General features: G+C 67.0%; 1 protein-coding gene across 1 annotated transcript in view; it reads right to left on the bottom strand.

Annotated features, from left to right (window-relative positions):
* AHNAK2 (AHNAK nucleoprotein 2) overlaps positions 1-5,089 on the bottom strand; it is a 40,487-nt gene extending 35,398 nt beyond the window's left edge. Inside the window, exon 1 of the mRNA XM_059684775.1 lies at positions 4,888-5,089. Within this exon, the coding sequence (XP_059540758.1) occupies positions 4,888-4,942 (55 nt within the window). The 5' untranslated portion in view covers positions 4,943-5,089. The remainder of the gene's footprint in view (positions 1-4,887) is intronic.
* Positions 5,090-16,551: the final 11,462 nt, after the last annotated feature.

The raw sequence follows: 16,551 nt of genomic DNA, 5'->3' as shown, positions 1-16,551 counted from the left end.
GGGGGCAGGGTCGCCGCACCCCCCCCCTCAGCCTGGGAGCCCCGTCTCCTGAACCCCACGGCCTCCTTGACCTCAGGCCCTGCACCGTGGGGTCGCCTGGGTCGGGCCCCCACCTGGGAGGCCGAGGGCGGCACCTCCAGGCCTTCTGCTCTGGGGCCTGCGAGCTGGGCCCTCCCTGACCCCCCAGGCTCGGTCCCCCCACCACAGGCCCCTCCTGACTCAGGCCTGTGCTCATGCCGCTGGCTGGGCCTGAAGCGCCCCCCCGGCTCGGACTGGACGCCCCCGCACCCCCACCCCGGACCCCACCCGCCGGGGGCAGCACCAGCAGCCAGGCGGCCCGGGCTGTGCACTGTGGCTCCCAGATGGACCGACAGGACGCGGGCCGCACAGGCCGGGAACCCTGGGCAGGGAGGGAGGGTCTGGCTGGGAGCATGGGGCTCAGGGTCAAGACCACCGTGAGGCTCAAGCCAAGGGGCGGCCCTCACAGCTGCCCCAGCTGGATCCAGTCCTGCAAGGCCTCGCCCGGCCCCCAGCAGGGAAGGGCGCTGAGCAGGCCCTGCCCGACCCCTGGCTCCCCGCGGCCGGCCTGGCAGGCAGGCTCGGAGCTGCAGCGCGTGGGCCGGAGCCCCTGCCCAGCCTGTGCCCGCGGTGGCCCCTGCACAGGCGGTCAGCCGGGCCCTGCAGAGTCCCCTGGAAGGCGCTGCAGGCGGGAGGGCAGGGCCAGGACAGCTGATAGTGAATCAGCTGGCACAACGGCCGGGACTGAGCGTGCCATTCTCAGGGGATGTGTCACGAGGCGCCCTCGGGTGCGGGCGCCACCCAGGAGCAAGGCCTGCTGGGAAGGGGCCGCCCTGGAGGGTCCTACAGCCCAGCCCGTGAGGCCGCCCTCGTCCCGCCCCCGAGGGTCCAGCGAGGCCAGCAGCTCTTGGGAAAGGAGGGTCCGGCGGGGCGCGGGCGGCCGGAGGGCAGATTCCAGGGGACGTGGTGGACCCACCGCACAGCTCCCCGGCGGCCAGTGGGCTTGAGCCGCCCCTCCACCCGCTGTGCCCGCGGGAAGGCGAGGCCCCACCAGCCTCGCTTCCAAGCCTCGCTGTGCTCTTGGCCGTGGACCCCCCACCCCCCACCCCCCACCCCGGGCCAGGCCGGATGCGGCTGGAGGACCCTCCACAGGACTCAGCAGCTCGAGGCGGGTCCACCCCAGCCCCCCGCCCATGAGCCCGCGAGGCCGCCCTCCCGTGGGCCCCGGGCCAGCAGGGTCTCCGGCGGCTCCTGAGGGGCAGGGACCAGCCGTGGAGGGGGCACAGGGGGGCTGCCCCCGCCCCACCCCACCTCCCAGCGGCGGGCCCAGGTCCATTTTTCCGTTTTAGAAAGTGCTTCTGCCATTAAATATTCATCCCAGCAAGGCGGGCCTTTGGCTCCCGGCCCTGGGCTTCCAAAAAAAGAAAAACACAGGGAAGCCTGGAGGTGCCGGCAGGGGCGGGGGTTGGGGGGGGCTGGCAGAGACGCCCCCAAGGCTCTGACCCCCCACAGGCAGCAGCTGCCTTGGAGTGGAGATGGGGGTGGGGGTCATGGAGGCAGCTGTTCTCCCCGGGTGCACACCCAGACCGCTCTGGGCTCACCCCAGCTCCCCTCTCAGCCCTCAGCCCCCCATCTTCTCGTCCAGCCTCCCCCCTCCCCTCAGGACCTGCCCTGAAACCCTTTGGAGTGTCCTGGTGCCCTCAAAAGAGCCCTCCCTCCTGACAGCTTGGCGCCCGCCCGCTCCCCTGAACCCCCACCCTGTTGGCCACTTGCGGCTCCCCCAGCCAACACTCTCCAGGCCTCCTGCACGTGCGCTGTCCCCCTCTGACAGCTTCCTCCAGCTTCCTCCGGGGAGCCCTCCCTGACTGTTCCTGCCCCGAGGCTGCCTGACTCACCTCTGCCCCATGACCTCCAAGGCCCGGCCCTCGGAAGGCAGACAGACCCCCTCACATGAGCTCTGAGCGCAGGGTCCGCCTCCTCCCAGGCAGAGGACCAAGCTGGGAAGGTCTGGGTTTTCAGCCCTGAAGTGGGTGGCAGGGCCCCCAGATGGCCAGTGCCTCACCCCACCTGCCCGGGGCTCACCCCCAGGCCGAACCTAAAACACAGGGGCCTTCAACAAAGGGCCGCCCTGGAAGGAGGCAGAGAGGGTCAGAGCCTGAAGGAGAGCGGGTGGGCCCAGCAGTCAGGGGGCCTTCCTGGAAGAGGCGGCTCCTGGCTGGTCCAGGACAGAAGAGCTGGGACCGAGGGAGACAAGGCCTCAAGGGCCTTCCTGCCGCAGGTCCACACACCATGGGCCCAGGCGGGGGGGCACACGCTGCTTCAGTGCCCAGGGGAGGCGGGGCCCTGGGCACTGGACCTGTGGAGCCCCTTTCCCAGGACTTGGGGCGCGCGCCGAGCTGTCCCAGACCCAGGGGTGCTGTCAGGGGCACAGCCATCCCCAGCAGTGGCTTTGAGAGTCCGTCTCATTAAGGGGTTGGGAGGGTTGGCTCCTGGGCCAAGATGACCTCGCCTGCCTCCTCCTCCATGCCCACCCCTGCCCGGTGGGGTGGGGCCGAGCCGGCACCGGTCATTCGTCACTGCGTAAAGCATGCGACATGGCCGCTCCGGGCCCTGCAGAGGCCAGAGAGCCTCCACGCTGCTCCTAGACTCAGTGTTCCCATCTGCAAAATGGGGACACAGCGCTGCACTAATGCGGACGGCGCAAAGACTGCCTGCCCGGCTGCCCGCTCTGCCTGACCTTGGGCGTGGCAGCTGTGGTCACTCCTGTTCACAGATGCGAGATCCAGCCCCTCCAGCCCCTCCAGCCCCTCCAGCCCTGGGCTGTGCAGGAGGGCGGGGCTACGGGGGGGCCCAGCACTGCCCTGCCCTTGGGGAGGCCTTGGCATTCCCAGAGCCACCCAGCCCCCCGCATGGTCAGCACTGGCCATGTCGCCTCCCTGGCCCTGGTGGGAGCTTCTCCGGTGGGGGCTCAGGCCAAGCCAGGGGCTCTCAGGTGTAAGGCGGGTCCCCCGGCCGGAGACCAGGGGCTCCCCGTCAGCCCAGCTGCCCACGCCCTGCTGTGCCTCTGGAAGGAACCGTGGCCCCAGGATAGGAAGGGATGTGACCACTGGAGCCATCGCAGGTGAAGGACTCGGGGTCCTGCGTGGGGGTGGGGGTGGCACGGGACATTCTGGAAGAGGGAAGGGTCACCTGGGAGGGCGGTTGGGGGTGTGGGGAGGGAGCTGGACCTGGTCTGGTGGGGGAAGGCTGGGTGTGTTCCCTGCACAGCCACCAGGGGGCAGCCTTTACACGAAGGCTGGACGGGACATGGCTCTCTCCCCCTAGATTGGATAGGGGTGCAGACCCGCCCTGCACGGCTGGTGCAGGGGGCAGGCTTGGGTGGGTGGAGAGACCAGGGCGTGTGGTCCCTCCGAGCCTGCCAGGGAGGAATCTCAGCTGGAAAAGGCCTGGACCAACCCCCTGGGGCCTTATCAGGGATGCAGGCCCCCACCCCCACCCCCGCTCTGATGCAGCAGGTCTCCCACCACTGCCCACCAGAGGCACTGACCTCCATCCCTGAGAGCGGACGCCTAGCTGGACGCCAGGAGGCCAGGGAACCACCAAAATCAAGCAGAGAATGAGGGCCTCGATTGGGGAGGGGCCCAGGCCTCTGAGAGGCAGGAGGCTGGCGAGATGGACCCTCGAGCCTGCAGCCTGGGGCGGCCCCTGGGCGGAGGCAGAGCGACGCCCCATGTCCTCCAGGCCCCCTCTGCTCTCCCTGGGATGTGCTGGATCCCAGGGACGGGGGCCAGGGCCGGCCCTGGGGGAGGAGGGCGGGGGCTGGGGGCTGGGGGCTGTGGGCCCACAGTGGCCATCAGTCTCCCGCCCACTCCCATCTGGGTGAGGGAGGCCCACACAGGAGGTCAGCTGGGCCTCGGTGTCATCAGACAAATGGGGAGCAGGGGGGCCACGGCAGGTCCCGCTGTGGCTGGAGGGTGTGCCCAGGCGGGAGCACCCCGTCCCCGGCATCAGCAGCGCCATCACCCTCATTGATCTGCTCTCTCCAAGGAGGGGGGTCCAGCCTGCACGGAAGGCGCTGAGCCCAGCCCCCGCCGGCAGCGGGCCAGGTGTCCGGGCGTGGCCAGGCTGCCGCATCCCTGACCCGCATCCCTGACCCGCATCCCTGACCCGCATCCCTGACCCGCGGCTGGGAGGACAGCCTCCGCCCCACCCTCCCTGCAAGACGCTGAGGGCCAGGGCCAGGACTAGTGCCCAGCAGACGGGGACGGAGAGCACCTGGCGGTCATCCCCAGGCCGGAGGCACAACACCCCCCTCCCCTCTAGCACTGTGGCCTGACCTCTGACCCCTCGGGTCCCTCACCAAACCCCAGACTTCAGGTCCATTCCTGCCACAGCCACCACCCGCACAGGGGACCAGCCCGGCCAGCCAGGCAGTCATGGACGGAGACCAACAAGCCCCAAATCTTGCTCGCCCCAAATCTTGCTCGCCCCCAAAACGTGTTCGACGGCAGGTCTGGTGGCCCGCGGCCCTCACGCCCCACTCACACGTGCGGCATCTCTAGGGACAAGCCCACCTCCCAGAGGGTCACAGCAGGGGGACCGCGGCAGGGAGAGAGGCGGACAGTGAGACAGGGGCAGGGGCAGGGGCCACAGTGGTTAGATGAGGGGCGACCTGGAGAGGCAGGTGCGCGATGGGAGGCGGGGAGAGAGGCCCGGGAGGAGGCAGGCAGAGACCGAGAGGCTCCCGAGACGCACGGACGCGCGCGGCACCGCGGGCCGGTGCCCGAGGCCCCCTCACCCCGGCCGGCACCGCACCCCGCGCGGACCCACCCGCCCCGGGGAGCGGGCTGCAGGCGGGAGGAGGCGCACCGCTGCCGGGGGCTCCGGGCCAGGTGGGCAGCACCATGTGGAAGCAGTCGCACATCGCGGCGGCCGGGCGGGCGGGCCGGCGGCGGCCCTCGCGTTCAGTCGCTGGTCCGGATCCGGGCGCCGGCGGCCCGGGGCGGGGCGGGCGGCGCGCTCAGGCTCCGCTGCTCTGCGCTGCCCCTGACGGCCGGCCTCGGACTGAGGACCGAGCCGGCGCCCGCGACCCCGCCACCACCCGGACCCCGCCCCGGCCCGCCCGGCCCGCCCAGCCCCCGCCCAGCCCCCGCCCAGCCCCCCGCAGCCCGCGTCCAGCCACTGTGAGCGGGTGGGGGCCGTGCCGCCGGCCTCATTCAGCCCATTGGCTGCGGGGGCACAGGCCCCGCCCCCTGTTGCGCAGACCACGCCCACTACGGCCCCTGGCAGGGGAGGGCCCTGCAGGCCCCGCCTCGAGGCCCCGCCCCCATGACCGCCCTCCGCCCCGCCCACGTCGGACCTCCCGCTGGACCCCGCCCGCCCCTGGCGCCCCCAGCCCCACTTTCCGGTCCGGAGAGGTGACTTTGGACCCTGCCAGGGAGGGGTCGACCGTGAGCCGCAGTCTTAGCGCTTCGTCCAGGGACGGGCATTGTCGTCACCGGCTGGGTGTGGGCGCCCTGGGGGGCTGCAGGGAGGGGGCTGTGACTGGGGGTCTGACCTCCCTGGGGGCCGTGGGTGGGGAGAGGGTCCTGGAAGGCCCTGGGCCGTCGTCTCAGGGCGGACAGTCTAGGCCACGCCCTCAGGAGAGCGGGAACAGAGGCAGCAGAGCAGTGTGTGCGCAGAGGACGGTGACCCGTGGGCGTGGGCGGGGGCAGTGGGGGCTGAGGAAAGACCACCCCGTTGGGTGGGGGGGTGCCTGGGGCAACTGCTGGAAGTCGGAGACCTCCGGGGGGTGGGGCTGGACCACCTGGGGGTGGGAGGAGCTGGTGGGCGATGGGAGGAGGGGTGTCGGGGGGAGGGGAGCTGGTGAGGGCGGCAGGACAGTTGGGGGCCAGGGGTGCTATGCAGAAGGAGGCTCCCCGGGGAAGTGGCCAACGAGTGGGGAGCCCAGGAGAGTTGTTTCCATGGGAGTCGGGGGTGAGGAGGCTCAGGCTGTGCCGGGGCACCTTGGAGGTCAGGTCCTGCTGGGGTGGGGGTGGGGGGGCAGAACAGACCCAGGAGAGCACAGCACCAAGGAGGGCATTGGCGGGGCTGCCGGCTGGTGCAGGGACGGACAGATGGACACACAGCCCCCTTTACTTGCAGGCCAGGCTGCAATAGAGGGCCACTCAGACACACAGCCTTGAAACACACACACACACACACACACACACACACACACACACACTCGGCCCCATACCCAGGTCCAGATCTGCTTGGACAGGTCCCCTGCACTCAGAGACAGGCACACACACTCACACGTGCACCCACCCCAGCCCACCTGCTGGGATGGGACACACGTGCACACACACACACACACACACACGCACACGCATGGCTCGCACGCACACGCAGGTGCACAGTGTGCTGGCTCCCTGGATGCACAGGGCCCAGGTGAGCCGCTGCTGCATGACTCAGACTCCAGTTCCCGGCAGCCGGCCGCAGCCGGGCAGCCTTCCAGCAGCGGGTCGGACAGACGCGGAGACGCGGCTTCACTGCCGGGAAGAGGCCCTGGCAGCCTCCTGCGTCTCCAGCCCATGGCGTGATGGGCACAGCCCTGTCCTTCAGGCGGGGACACGGCCACGGTCTCACCCCTCCTGCCCTGGTGTCTTCTCTCAGGCTGGGCAGCAGCCCGGGGCCAGAGACCCTGCCACCCCCCCCCCCCCCGGAGCCCTGCCTTCCTCTGACCGCAGTGAGTCGAGTCCGGCGTCTGTGCAGGTCTGTCGGGGGTCTCAGCGCACCCATCTGGCTGTGGGTGCCAGGGGACACGGGCAGTCTTAGGAGTCCTTGGGGCACAGCTCTGTCCCCATTGGCATGTGACCTTGGTGAAGTTGTGGGGACCCTGGGCCCCCACCCAAATGAAGCAGCCTCACTCCAGGTGACCAAGTGGCACATCCTGATTGTCAAGCAGGATGCACGCCCAGCAGCTCTGGGGGGCGGGGGGGCCTGGTGAGAGGCTGGGGCTGCCTGGCCTGAGCACTGAGGAAGGGGCTGAGCCACGCACTGCTGGCCCCTGTGCAGTTGGGTGGTCCTGGGGCCCCAGATTCAGGATTGGGGGCAGGGACCCCCACCCCAGGGCTGCCCCTCTCCTCTCCTCCCTGCTCTGAAGCAGAGGCATACATCACCTGCTGTGCTCACCCCCAGTACCCACTACTGGGTTCTCAACCTTCTGGCCCTCTACATGCAGTTCCTCATGGTGTGACCCAACCATAAAATTATTTTCGTTGCTACTTCATAACTGTCATGTTGCTACTGTTACGAATCGTCATGTAAATATCTGATATGCAGGATGGTCTTAGGCGACCCCTGTGAAAGGGTCGTTCGACCGCCAAAGGGGTAGCTACCCACAGGTTGAGAACCGCTGCCCTAGGGCCCTGTGGGCCCCATTTTATCCCTGGGAGCCCCTGGCTCCACGGGCAGTGCACCCCACAGTGTGCAGAGGGAGACTGCCCAGAAGTTGGCTATTGCCCCCAGGCCAGACAGACAGGCCCTGCCTCCTCCTGTGGACCCCTCCCTGCCCCTCGCACCCCTCCTCCCGCCTGCAGGGCCCTGGAAGCCCAGCCTGGCCTCAGGATCCCAGGGCCCGACCCCCAGCCGAGGCCTGGCCACCTGCCTGCCGCAGAGCCCTGTGCTGCCAGGAGCTGGATCATCATTCTCAGCTGCAGCCTGTCCCAGTGTCCCCCTCTGGGGACAGATGCCCGACTTCAGACGGCCACAGCATCTGGGCGTGGCTCAGGAATCGCCGTCCCCCAGAGGCTGGAGACGAGGGCCCACCTCACAGCCCCCCGGCATACACGCCACCTCCGGGTACCACCCCCTGGGTGGGGGCCGGGCGGGTCCTGCAGTGCTCTCCCCACTGACAAACAGGCCCACCTCCCCCCGGGACCCCCAGCCCGGGACCCCGGACCACACCCAGCCCTGGCCTTGGCCCGCGGGTCGGGGTCCAGGCTTGCCTGCAGCCTCCCAGGTTGGGCACCTGGGTGCAGAGGCTGGGGTGCAGGGCACTGTGGGAGGCAGGGCGAGGAGCTGGGGCTCCAGCCACATCTCTGCAGGCCTGGCTCCGGGCAGAGCCCCCACCCACCGGACCGGGCTCTCCGCCTCTCCAGACGGCAGGGACGGGAGAGCATCAATGATTGATGCTTTTTGCAGCAGCCGCAGCAGCATAAGCAAAAATAGCTCTTGCCGTTGTCCCTGCCCTGGCCCTGCCCACCCTGAGGGGCACAGAGGGGGGGCGGGGGGATCTGGACCTCCACAGCTACCCCCACCCTATGCAGCAGGGCTGGGACTCAGGGATAGGCCAAGGTGTCCTTCCTGAGGGGCCTGGGAGGGCTCTTCTCCTGACCACACTGCACCCCACTTCACGGCCCCTGTACCCCCACTTTAATAGGGACCGGCCCCGCTGGCCCGTCTTCCCAGCTGTGAAGCATGTTCACCTTGAGCAGCTGCCTGCCCTGCCCACCCACGTGGAGGCCTGAGCTTTGGCTGGTACCCATGTCATGCCGCGTCTGTCCGTCCAGGTGCTGACCTGAGGAGCAGGGCTCACCTATCAGCAACCTGGGCTGCCCTCACCCCCTCCTTCCACCAGGGCCAAGCACCCAATGTCGGGGACCCCTCTGCCGCCTCCTCTGAGTCTTGACTCACCCCCGGAGCACCTCCTGAGTGGGGTCACCAGGTGTATGAGTGTCCTGTGGCCACTGTGACAAGTAACCACACAGAGTTATCGTCTGTTCATTCTTTCACAGTTCGGGGTGGGGGGGGTTGTGTTCCTCTGGGGGTTCAGGGAAGACCATTGCCTTGCCTCTTCAGCCTCCCAAGGCTGCCTGCATCCCTCAGGCCGGGCCCCACATAACTCCGAGCCCTGCTCCCATCTTCCATCCTCTCTCAGCCTCTGAGCCTCCTAACTCCCGGGATATTGTTTTCCATTGATCTTTTAGCGCAGTGGTCCTCAACCTTCTGGCCCTTTAAATACAGTTCCCCATGTTGTGACCCAACCATAACATTATTTTCGTTGCTACTTCATCACTGTCATGTGGCTACTGTTATGAATCGTCATGTAAATATCTGATAGGCAGGATGGTCTTAGGCGACCCCTGGGAAAGGGTCATTCGACCCCCAAAGGGGTCGCGACCCACAGGTTGAGAAATGCTGTTTTAGAGAGAGTGGAAGGGAGGGAGGAGAGAGAGAGAGAGAGAGAGAGAGAGAGAGAGAGAGAGAGAGACATTGATTGGTTGCCCCCTGCACCTGCAACCCAGGTGTGTGAACCCAGGTAGGTGCCCTTGACTGGGAATCAAACCCGCGACCTTTTGGTCTGTGGGCTGTTGCTCTAACCACTCTAGCCAGGGCTGCCTCCCTCTTTTAAAACAATTTATTTTTATTGCATTGATTGGGGTGACATTGGTTAATGAAACTGTATGGGCTTCAGGTGTACAGTCTTACAACACGTCATCTGCATGTTGTACTGTGTGTCACCACCCTCTCCCCTCTCCCCTCCCCCTCCCCCTCCCCTGCCTCCCTCTGTCAGGGCCCTGTGATTACTGGGCTCCACAGCATAACCATCCCCCAGGGCCACCTGCCCATCTCAAGAGTCTAACACGTCTGTGAAGTTCCTTTTACCTGTAAGTTCCCATGTTCACAGGTCTGGGCACCAGGTAATGCTGTGTGCCTGGGCGCTGCCATGCTGCACCCTGAGGACCACAGTGCTGCCCTCACTCCCCATCAGGTCGACACGGGGCAGGGGGAGCTTCAGAAGAGCTGGCTCCAGCCCGGGCAACACCCCACTCGGGCCTCGGGCCTGGACCTCGGGCCTGGACCTGAGCTTCCCCACCTGCACACACGGTGAGGCCCTGGGCTGAGAAGACGGCAACGACAGTGGACCAGGGGCTGCTGGACCCGGCGACATCGAGGCAGGAGAGAGCCAGCGCCTGGTCACCTCCTGCAGGGTCACCGTGTCTGTCCAGGCTGGGCCGTTTGCCGGGACAGTGTGACTGCTCACACACTGCAGAGCCCGCTGTTGTGCGGGCAGCCGGGCAGCGGGCAGGAGGCAGGAGGCTGCGGTCCAGGGCTCAGAGAATGATCTCATCTGGTGACTTTTTAAATTGATGTTTCCAGTAGCTTGGCTGAGAAGGACCAGGGGGAGGGAGGGTGATTCGTGCAAACAGGACAGGGCCCGGAGGAGCCCAAGGACGCAGGGTGGGGAGAGGTGAGCCTGGCCGGCGGGTGAGGATCCGGGCCTCGCGGGGCCTGATGGCCGCGCCGGGAGTCTGACTGCAGGAGCCCGGGGTGGGGCTGATGGAAACGCCTGCACCGCCTGGGAGGGGCGCGGGCAGAGGGCACGGCTGGCCCACCGGTGCCCATCGATGCCCATCGGCGCCCCTCGCCCTGGGTGGCAGCTGCAGGAGGGCTGGGGACCGGGTGGAATCACGCACAGCCGGCGGCTCAGAGGCAGCGGGCGCTCCTCCCGCCTCGCGTTTGGAAGGACGAGGCCGGGAGCCCGCGGGGAAGGCGTCACGCAGCCGCCGGACAGTCCGCGTGGGGCGCGTGCAGCAGGCCTCGCGCAGGGAGATCCGCGCCCCTCTTCCCACCGCGTCTGGGCGGCGCCGGGGGCGGAGCTCCAAAGGGGCGTGATCGGTCTCAGCCACGCCCCTCTCTGCGCCAGAGCGTGACGTCACGGTGGCGACGCCGGAAGTGGGCTGGTGCGCATCGTTGCCGGGCAACCGGCGGGAGCGGGACGCGGGGACTTGGAGCCGCAGGCAGCGATCGAGGTCCCAGGGGCGACGCGGCCCAGGTGGGTGCGGGCCGGAGCCGGACCCCCGGCCTGAGCGCGCCCAGCTCGCCCCTCGGGAGCCGCAGACCCGGTCCCCGAGGGCGGTTAGTGGCCAACCCCGAACTCCGGCTGCCCTCGCGTCCGCCCCGCCCCGCCCGGGGACCACCCGGAGTCCCGATCCCACTGGGGACTCCGCCCCCCCCCCCCCGGACTCTCCCTTGCTCTGGCCAGACCGGGCCTCGCTGACCCCTGCCCACCGGCCCGAGAGTCCCCACGGCACCCACTTGTCTGAGGACACGCCCCTGTGCGGGACGTCGCCGGGCGCCTGGGTGTCCGGACTGTGTGCGTCCCACTGTGGCCCTGGACCAGGCGGGGCCGCTCGCACCCCGGGGGAAGCCACCCGCAGCTCCTAGGCAGTGGGCGAGCCGCGGCCCCCAGGCCCTGGCAGCCCTGGGCGGCCCAGCTCCGCTGAGCGTCGGTCTCCTGAGCGTCCTCCCGTCTGCGGGGGCTGGCCACACCCGCACACACACGCACGTGGGAGCCGGGGTGAGGGCCTGGCCGACTCCCACTCTAAGCGGGTCTCCGCGTGACCTCACAGCGGAAGCAGGCGAGGTCTCCGACCACCAGGCCTCCGAAGACAGCTGCTGAGAAGGCTGACCCCTGTTTTGTAAAACTACTGTTTGGAATTCTCTGCTATTCTTTAGACGGCCTCTTATTCTAAAAAATATAATAATGACTTTGCTTCCCAGCCTGCTGTGGCCTGCTTGCATACTGAGGAAGGTAAACGTAGCTGTCTGACCTGGCAGGCCAGAGACTAGACCCGCCCATACTCAGCGCCAGGCCGGTGTCTTTTTTCATTGGATGGAACTGCGTAGTTACCGAGGCCGCCAGCGAGGTAACTCTAAGCACACCCAGGGCCGGCCCGTCCATCAAAAGGGGAGTTGTGCTGTGGCTCTGCCTAGGATTTGAATTCATTTCCCTAAGCCCACCGCGGGGACTAGAGTGTGACTCCAACTCTCTGAGCATCGCTCTATTGATTCCGGTTCTCTAAACAGTGCGAGAGCCCTGGGGGCCAGGGCAGTGCCTGTGCCCAGCGGGTGAGGGCCCGCTCCCACCCTCCTCGGTCAGATGGGGAAGCCAGGATCCCCAGGCTCCGTGTGGGGCTTTCCACCCGCATCGCTGGTGGCCTGGGGGAGCTTGAAGGCCGGGAATCCTCAGCCGAGTCTGAGCAGCTCTCAGCACTGGGGACCCGGAGGGCCGGCAGCACCTCGAGCCCGGAGCCCCTTCTGCCCAGGAGTGTGGCTCCCACCAGCCTCACCAGGCGGACCCTGGGTGACAGGCGCTGTCACCGCCCCTTCGAGGTATTTCTCAAGTACGCGGGAAGCGAAGCCTGGCTAGGGAGGGGTCTGCTGCTTTCTGGCCGCTGTCCCCTGCCTGGTGGCCACCTGCCCGTCCCCTGGAGCCAGGGAAGAAGGGAGGCCGCCTCCCTGCCCACTCCTCCGGGCTCTGGCCATGTCCGCCCTCCAGCCCCACTGCCACCTACCAGCTCAGGGCACGTGGGGAAGCGCCAGTGAGCTTATTGCAAAAGCCCCGGAGGAACCCCACTCCAGTCTGTGTCGTGAGGGGGTGCCGGAGCCCCCACCCCGGCCGTGCTGGTCCCTACCCCGTCTCGCGACCTGACCACCGTGTTTGGGTTTGCGTTCTGTGGCTGCCTCTGACCCTCCTGCCTTCCTCTTTCACCCACGGCCCTCTTTCCCCCCATCTCTTCCCAAACACAGAAGTGAGAGGCCGGAGAAACGGCCTGGCTGGTTCTAGGGATGGGCCTCCGACCAGGTCCGCACTCCCAGGCAGCTCGGCGCGCACACCGTTTTTGTTTGAATATATTTTTATTGATTTCAGAGGGGAAGGGAGGGGAGAGAGAGATGAGGATCATTGCCGCACGCCTGGGACCGAGCCCGCAACCCGGGCACGTGCCCTGACTCGGAATGGAACCGACCTCCCGGTCCACAGGTCTGCGCTCAGCCACAGAGCTGAGCCGGCTGGACGCCAGCTGACTGGTGCAGCCAACGTTTGCGAGAATCAGCAGGCGACACAGACACGGCGCACACGCACCTCTACACCCGCCCCCTCCCGCGGACGCATCCCCGGACCTCAGGCCTGTAGCGGGAAAGTGCCTATTCATCGTGTGGGTGGGTGCCACAGCGTTGACGCGCGGAAGGGGTGCCAGCATTTATAGGGCGCCTGTCCTTCACGCGTCCCTAAGCCCTTTCCACACAGCGTGGTTTTCCTTGAGGACCCTGTGATAGCAGAGACGTGCAGTCATTTCACAAACCTCGTTGGGACCAGTTATGTCCTTGGAAGGCGATGACATTCCCTGCGTGTCCCTCCTGTTTGGTGGGTGTTTCTTTCCTTTTCCAGCCCCTTCTCAGCTGTGAGAGTATTTTCAGGTTTGCTGTTCTAGAATGGCCGGTCCCGCAGGCAATGGAGGACGTCTCCGGCCTCGGCCACTGCTTAGGGAGGAGCAGAGAGGAAAAGCCAGGCCTTGGATCTGGGCACAAATGGTAGGAAGGGCCTGCAGTTGGGATGAATGTTATTTTGTTTTTATAAATATATTTTTTTATTGATTTTGGAGAGGGAGAGCAAGATAGAGACATCAATGATGAGAATCATGGACCGGCCGCCTCCTGCACGCCCCCTACTGGGGATCGAGCCTGCAACCCGGGACCCTGCAGGCCGCAGGCTGATGCTCTACCCACTGAGCCACATCGCCAGGGCCGCCCCTCCTCTTGAAGCCACATTCCTCCTCCTCCCAATGCCCCATCGGACTGAGACAGAAGGTCCGAGTGACTTTGGGCGCGGAAGCCAGAGTGACTGGAAACAACCCCGGCACTGAGCGCGCGCCCTCCTGTGGGTGCCCCTCCTGTGGGTGCCCCCTCCTGTGGGTGCTCGCCCTCCTGTGGGTGCCCCCTCCTGTGGGTGCTCGCCCTCCTGTGGGTGCCCCCTCCTGTGGGTGCCTCCCTCCTGTGGGTGCCTCCCTCCTGTGGGTGCCTCCCTCCTGTGGGAGCCCCCTCCTGTGGGTGCCTCCCTCCTGTGGGAGCCCCCTCCTGTGGGTGCCCCCTCCTGTGGGTGCCCCCTCCTGTGGGTGCCTCCCTCCTGTGGGTGCCTCCCTCCTGTGGGTGCCCCCTCCTGTGGGTGCCCCTCCTGTGGGTGCCCCCTCCTGTGGGTGCCTCCCTCCTGTGGGAGCCCCGTCCTGTGGGTGCCCCCTCCTGTGGGTGCCCCTCCTGTGGGTGCCCCTCCTGTGGGTGCCCCCTCCTGTGGGTGCCTCCCTCCTGTGGGAGCCCCCTCCTGTGGGTGCCCCTCCTGTGGGTGCCCCCTCCTGTGGGTGCCTCCCTCCTGTGGGAGCCCCCTCCTGTGGGTGCCCTCTCCTGTGGGTGCCCCTCCTGTGGGTGCCCCTCCTGTGGGTGCCTCCTCCTGTGGGTGCCTCCCTCCTGTGGGAGCCCCCTCCTGTGGGAGCCCCTCCTGTGGGTGCTCACCCTCTTGTGGGTGCCTCCCTCCCAAGGCGTCCGGTCTGCGGGACTGAGAGGGACATGGCTTCCAGGGACAGCTGCGAGGGGCGTGCTGTGCAGCCTCACTGGTGGGGGGGGTGGAGCCCAGAGCTGTTTTGTGGGGTTCTCCAAGTCCCAGGCCAGTTGCCGGGAGTCCGCTGGTAGACCCGTCCTGCGCCCTCGGATCAGGTGAGATGGAGGCTCCTTCGGCAGCGCCAGCGCTCACCAAGGGGCACCAGGGACCCCAGGAACGAGGTGGCACCCAGGGCCTCTGCCCGAGGAAGTGCGGCCGGCCCCGGGGGCCTCTGAGGAACCCAGACCCGGCGGCCTGTGCCGCTGCCCGGGGCACCCGTGTCCCCACATCTCCTGCAACCAAAGGGCGAGCTTCCCCTGCTACCCGCTGAGGAAACCCCTCACAGAGCAGCAGTCAGCACTGAAGTTTATAAAATTGCACTAAATAAGACCGCCTGGATTAACCGCATTCTGACTGACTCACCGCTCTGTGCGGGCAGCCAGCAGCCCCGCCCCACCCCTGGGGTCTGAGGCCCCTTTCCCAGGTCGGACCCAGGTGGGGGCGTGGCAGGGACCACCGGGCGCCGCACAGGCTGTGGCTGGAGCCTGGGAACTGCGTCCGCCGTCACTTTCAGCCAGAAGGAGGCGGCGTTTGGAGCTGCTTTCCACCACGCTGCTCATGCCTGGGGGCTGCCAGCCCACTGCGGCTGCCCCCCCAGATTCAGGCTGGATGCCGCACTTCACCCATTCCCACCGCGCCTCCCTGCCCCTGCCATGAGCCACCTCCCCGTTGTCCAAACCTGAACCCACAAATTGGGACCCCCGAGCCCAAGCCCGAAGCCGGGGCCTGCCGCCTCCCTGCCCACTCTGATGTTTACACTCCGAAGGCTGGCAAGGTGGGCCCCCAGCTACTTCTAAACGGAACACACTGAAGACAGAAATGCCGTGGACACAACAGGCCGGTTTATTGCTTCTGAGACACACACACCTGGAACCACTGTCCACCGTGAGGATTCCAAAGCCTGAAGGAGCCACGGGCTGCTCAGGGCCACCCCTCCTGCCGGCCCTGCCAGGCCCCTCGGCCCAGCGTGACGGCTCCTCCCGGGGCGGGGCCGGCTCCAGGGGCGCCCTCGTATTTGGCCCGGGCGGTCCCACTGCCCCCGGACATCCAGTGGAATTCCTCCCCACCCACGGGGCACCGCTGAGCCAGCAGGCAGACCCTCAGGAGGCCGTGGACACTGCGCTGAGTAATCTTTGATCAAGGGAGGTGACGGCACTGACATGAAATCATCACGTGCCTGGAATTAAAACCTCCTTTTTGGTGAAGGGCAGGGAGAGGAACCGTGTGGGGAGGGTAGCGCCCTTGTGAGCTGGAGGGAAAGACCAGGTGGCACAGGCGGTGTCCACCAGGGCCCCGGGCAGGCACCCCGGCCAACCCCACCACCAACTCCCTCATGACCATGGGGCCATCAAGACCCGGGTCCACATTTCTTTAACCCTGGACATAAACTGACCTTGACACGGGTCCCAGCAGTTACTACAGCAGGCGCAGGCAGGCCCCAGCCCAGCAGCGAGCGTGTGCACAGGCCTTAGTGGCATGGCCGGTGCTGAGGGGGCACCAGAGACCCCTCAGGTGTCTGAAGATCCAGGAGGGCCAGACAGCAATCTGACCTTTGCCCCCAAGAACATTTATATAAAACTAGAGGCCTGGTGTGTGACATTCGTGCACTGGGGGGTGGCAGGGGTACTCCGCCGGGCCTGCACCCTCTCGCAGTCCAGGACCCCTCAGGGGATGTCCGCCCGCCCGCAGGGAGTGAGCCTGAGCCTAAGCCGGCAGTGGGACATCCCCCAAGGGGTCCTTGGCGCTGCCTCAGAGGCGGGAGAGGCTCCTGGCTGAGCACTGACCACTAGTGGGCAGCTCCTGCACTGAGCGTCGGCCCGTGGTGGTCAGTGTGCATCAGAGCAACCAGTCTTCTGCCATTCGGTGGACTTGCCTATCAGCCGTTTATTATGTAGGACAGCCATCCATTAAACGCTAGGTTCTCACTTCCTTCCCACAAGCTGACGGTGGGCTGGCCCCTCAGCGGATGAGGCGCCCGCAGGGCCTGGCAGCTCATGGCGGTTCCTCCTGAGTTTACAGAGACCCTGCCTGGAGGGAGCGACTCTTAAGAAGGA

The sequence above is a fragment of the Myotis daubentonii genome, chromosome 1 (assembly GCF_963259705.1).
Source record: "Myotis daubentonii chromosome 1, mMyoDau2.1, whole genome shotgun sequence".
In the NCBI taxonomy this organism is placed as follows: Eukaryota; Metazoa; Chordata; class Mammalia; order Chiroptera; family Vespertilionidae; genus Myotis; species Myotis daubentonii.
The sequence above is the reverse complement of the archived record's forward strand: the minus strand, read 5'-3'. Positions and strand labels throughout refer to the sequence as shown.